This window comes from Leiobunum rupestre, chromosome 9 (genome assembly GCF_980474605.1).
Source record: "Leiobunum rupestre chromosome 9, qqLeiRupe1.1.hap1, whole genome shotgun sequence".
Lineage (NCBI taxonomy): Eukaryota > Metazoa > Arthropoda > Arachnida > Opiliones > Sclerosomatidae > Leiobunum > Leiobunum rupestre.
The window spans coordinates 40,090,278-40,095,511 of NC_143392.1; the positions used below are offsets into that span (position 1 = coordinate 40,090,278).

The 5,234-nt window shown below is 37.9% G+C and overlaps 2 protein-coding genes across 2 annotated transcripts; both read left to right on the forward strand.

The window, feature by feature from the left end:
• Positions 1–492: 492 nt before the first annotated feature.
• LOC149927452 (putative inhibitor of apoptosis) lies at positions 493–972 on the forward strand. The gene has a single exon (XM_090157861.1). The coding sequence runs from the start codon at positions 493–495 to the stop codon at positions 970–972; it is 480 nt and encodes a 159-aa protein (XP_090013987.1).
• A 1,360-nt stretch (positions 973–2,332) lies between these two features.
• Positions 2,333–2,794, forward strand: LOC149927453 (baculoviral IAP repeat-containing protein 7-B-like). Its single transcript, XM_090157862.1, has one exon. The coding sequence runs from the start codon at positions 2,333–2,335 to the stop codon at positions 2,792–2,794; it is 462 nt and encodes a 153-aa protein (XP_090013988.1).
• Positions 2,795–5,234: the final 2,440 nt, after the last annotated feature.

Sequence of the window (5,234 nt, forward strand, 5' to 3'; positions counted from 1 at the left end):
ATCAGCATCGACCAGAACTATCGGTGTCGATTTCATCGACGAGGGAGCCCGACGCTTCTCTGCGCGCGGGAGAAGGCCTGCCGCTCCGCCAAGTGGCTGGAGGCCCATCACCAGACGGCTCCCTCACCGCTCTTCGAGGAAGACGAAGGATTCTTTTAAAACTTTTCTTTATAAAAAACAATTAATTATTTTTCGAACTCTTATGTTTTTAAAAAACCATTACGTAATTTTCTCAATTCGCGCGCGTATTTTCATTTCCTATCATTTTTCTTATATTCAATGTTATCATTTTTTGTAATATCTTCCTTTGTGTTAATAAATGTTTCGTTCGAATTTATGTTTTCTTATTCAACATACGCGCCTAAGCTTGTAAGGGAGGGTGGGGGGAAAGAGAAAGTCGAGGTTTTTTTTAGCCGTCTAGTACCGGATCATTCCCGGGTCATTCCTGAAGTCGGAGAAGTAAGTGGTAGACTTTTTTTTCTTAAGCTAAAGATGAGTTTTGAGAAAAACAGAATCGCTAGTTTCAAGGGTTTTCCTTGTAAGTTTCTAAACGTGAGGGAGCTAACGAAAGCGGGTTTTTTCTACGTCGGTCACCGGGACAGCGTAATGTGTTTCTCCTGTCAGTGTGTTGTCAAGGACTGGACGGCCGACGACGTCCCGTTACTAAGACACGAAAAAGAGTGTAACTTTTGTCCGTTCATAAGAAATGATTTTTCGGGGGATGTCCCAGCCGTGTCGATGGAGCTTGAAGGGACAGGGTCAAAGCCGATGCGATACGAGATCGCGCGAATTCGTTCCTTTACTAGAGGATTTAATAATAATTATATTAAGAATAATATTAATAATAAGGAAGGTTTGCCGATTGATCCTTTAAGGGAAGCTAGGCATTTATCCAGTGCTGGTTTTTTATACGAATTTCAAAGATTGCGTAAAATGCTTTTCCTGTTCTGGGGAACTAATGAACTGGGATAAGGAAGATAATCCGTTCGAGAAACATTGGGAAAATTTTCCTCATTGTAAATTTCTTATTTCAAGGGCAAGAAGTGAACATGTAAAGCATTTTATAGCCGCTGAGGATATCGTAGAAAAAGACAACCAGTTGAATTATTCGACTTACCCCGAATCACGATTAATATACGATTCTTTAAATAGTCGAAGTCTTAGATAAAGGGCAAGGTCCAGACATGCCCGGGGAATAATAGATTTTATATTTCTCCCGAGGAATTCGAGGGGGGCCGTGTGATAATAGACTATTTTTTTAGGGGGTCATTCACACCTCAGCGAGAGATGGAGAGAGGGATTTACCCCCGCCTCGGTTCTAAGGATCATTCGATCGGTCGCGGACGAAGGTTATAGACACCATTTTTACTCGGCTTCCGTTAAAAAAGATGCATTTTGAGAAAAATAGAATCGCTAGTTTCAGAGGGTTTCCATGTAAGTTTTTAAACGCGAGGGAGCTAGCGAAAGCTGGTTTTTTCTTCACAGGACATAATGATAACGTCATGTGCTTCTCTTGCGAGAGGGTCGTCAAGGGGTGGATGACTAATGACGTCCCGTTGCTGAAACATATCGAGCAGAATCGCTTATGTAAATTCGTAAATGACGAGAATACGGGGAATGTCCCCGTCCTAACACTGCCGAAAGACGATAAAGAGCAGACGGATGAGACGGAGCTAAATCCTATGCGTCATGAGCTCGAGAGAATTAATTCGTTTAACAAGGGATTCCCGGTTAATATCATAGATGGTAGATCTTTAGCTCGGGCTGGGTTTTATTTTTTAAATTAAAGATTCTGTTAAATGCTTCGCCTGTGAGGGAGAGCTTATGGCTTGGGAAAAAGGCGATAGTCCTTTCGGTGAGCATAGGAAATATTTCCCCCATTGTAAATTTCTATTAGGGTTAGAATGTGGAAACGTAGCTCATTTTATAGCTGACGAGGATATTGTAGAAACTAACCAGCCACCTTATTCTTCGACTGCCGAGAAAGCCATAGTATACTGTTTTTTAAAAGAGGTGGTTGACATTTTAGAGGGTGATAAACGGAAACGACTGGAGACTAAACATTTTTGCACAATTGTATAATAGGTTTTGGAGGCCGTGGGAATCTCTCTCTCTTTTCCCTAACTTTCTCACGGTTTGAGAAATTCCTTCATTCGAGGTATCTCTCTCTCTCCCCCCCTAGTTAGAGATTTCTCCCCGGGATTTTAGTTCGGTAGGAATCATTCGATCGGTAGTTTACGAAGGTGTCGGACTAAATTTTTAACTTCCTCTAAAAAAAATTAATACCCTGGCGAAACGAGTCGCTAGTTTTAAAAAGTTCCCGGTGGAATATATGGATACTCTCGAACTGGCTCAGGCGGGCTTCTTCTTTATCGGGCATAAGGATATCACTATCTGCTTCTGGTGCGACGGTCTGGTGCGGGATTGGGAGCTGGGGTCTAACCCCTTACATTGCCACACCGCCTTGTTCCCCGAGTGCGAGTACGCCAAGCTCGAGTTCGCGAAGCTTCAGGAGACCTACGATGCCCAACTAGGCCCTATGAGGTATGCGGACGAGCGGTTAAAGACTTTCACCAGTTTCCCGCTAGAGAAGCCGTGCCACATGGAACTCACCAACGCGGGTTTTTTCTACACCAACTTTACGGACTGCGTGAAGTGTTTTTTCTGTGGTGGTGAGATCGGAGATTGGGGTGTGGAAGACGATGCCTTTCTGGAACACGGGAGACTATTTCCAGATTGCAAATTTGTAAAAAACTATTATTGCAGGAACGTCTTTTTAAAAACATTCATGTAAAATTTGACCTCGTTCCCGTAACTTTATTTTTCCTCGACGTAGAAGATCGAACTGACTATTCCTTATTAAATAATTTCCATTTTAAAAGAAGAATATTCCTAATTAATAATATTTTACAGCCTATTTTATTAAAACATGTACAAAAAAGTGTAATAAAAAATGATTTAGTATAATATTCGTATCGTTATTTTTTTTCCAATACATTTTAGGTAAAAAAAGATAGGTAAGAGAAGGTATCCATAAAATGAGGTGAAGTAATAAAGCGAAGTTAGAGAACTCCATAATTTTGGATCTATAAATTCGATGGATCTATAAAAATCGCTCTATAATTTTGGTATCTATAAAAAATGGTATTATGGATAAGGGACCTTATCTATATTCCTGTTTATCTATAAAATCGCTCTATAATTTTGCTTATCCTTGGCCAGGCCTATTTCTCTTTTATTTTTATACATATTAAATTAGTTTTATATACCAGACATGAAGTATCGTGTCTCTTAAATTAGTTTATTTTATAATATTATTGGTTATTAGTACGTTAACATTTGAACAAAGATTTAATGAAATATCACTTACTTGATCACTTAATTCAGCAAAAAATTAAAATAACTTCTATCGACTATTTAAAGCTAACAAATTTACTTTCCTGAACGAATTGTAATTTTTTACACTGATTTCTTGTTCTAGCAACTTTCTTGCCGCCAATAACGACTATATCAATGAAAAAACCTCAGTGTGTTATCACCAATGTTAGTAAAGATATCAACTTCCTATAAAGCACGTGCCTTTACCACGTCATACTCTTTCAAATATTTAAATGCCGGGTTCCCAAATCGGCAATCTTTTGACATGTTCATAACTAGTATCAATAGGCATCCTTCTAAAAAATTTGGGAACCTTGTGTAGTAGGTAAAAAAGAACCACTTTTGGACTGCAGTGCGAAAAATGATAAAACACTCGAAAAGGTATAAAAGTTCATAACGGTACTGATGGGCCCCAAATAATCCAAAGCCGTTCTATCGTTGGAAATTCTGGCTATCTTACTGTTCTACCTTTTCATGTGTTTTACCATTCTAGTGAATTAAGTCCCACCAAGGCAAAGATAACAAATTTTATTTACTAAATTAGAATACACATATTTTCTTTTCTACAAAATAAAAGTGAAATATGAAAAGGTGCACACATTATGCTTATCCAGAAATTTGACCCGGTTAACTTTTTACAATAGTAACCAGTAATTTTTTTCCAATTAAACTGAGAAGTTGCAGAATATTTTCGTGGGGTGATAAAATTTAAATATTTCACGCCGCTAAAATATTACAACCAAATAGTTTATTTTGAAACCATTACCGCTACATGTTTATAGATCTACATTACTTATAAGGTCCACCGCAATACGGGCATGCTCCACCTGCGTGGATATGTATAATTTTGCTTCTGGTCAATTCAGCATTGGCAGGGAAAGTACTCTTTTCCATTTCTCAACGGCGAATCATTTGCTTCTGTAAATAAAGTGGCGAAATGAAACTTTACCAAAATGATATCTGTAAGCATTTAGCATTTTTTGGGTTGTAAAATTCATAAAATTATTATTTAACTTCAATTTCCTAATTTAGCTTTTAATTAGGTTAGTTTAAGTTTAAGACTAGGCTTTTTTGAAAAAAGCTTGTAACTTAACTAAAAAGTCAAATGATTATATTCATAAGTGAAATAAACCCGATATTATAAATGGTAATATTTTTAAGAAATTCCAAAACGAAACCATTTGTCTACTTTCTTAATCATTGTTAATTAAGGTTAAGCGGACTTCCTCTTTTGAAATTGTAATATATTTCGGCCACGTCTAAATTTAAGATATATAAAAAATATTTTTCCATTATATATCTTTATCACGAGAAAAATAATTTTTACCATTAAATAATAATTCTTACAAATCTATAGAAACAAGTTAATGTGGAGGCTATGTTAACACCTAATGTCTGTTACTATAATTGAAACCAACTTTTAATCGGTGCCCCATTGATGACGCTTGAGATGAAGAGAAACAACAACGATGAAATGATCAACCCTTTAATTATAGCCCCCTACACTGACAACCAAATTTAATTATTATTAAGAGTAACACATTTCTAAGTATTATTTTTATGCTAAACTATTTTACCCATGGGCGATTTTAAGACTGCATGTACTAGGCGCACCCCTATGGCATACACTTCGGCCTCTCAATGCATGGTGGTTGGTGTATGCAAAATGTGACATTGTGACTTCTCGCGCGGTGCAAATGGGCCTCAAAATCACACTGCGCTTAAGAGCCCCTAGTGGTTGCAATAGTCCGGGGTGACTGGTGGCATCTCGCGCGGTGCAAACGGGCCTCAAAATCACACTGCGCTTAAGAGCCCCTAGTGGTTGCAATAGTCCGGGGTGACTGGTGGCATCTCGC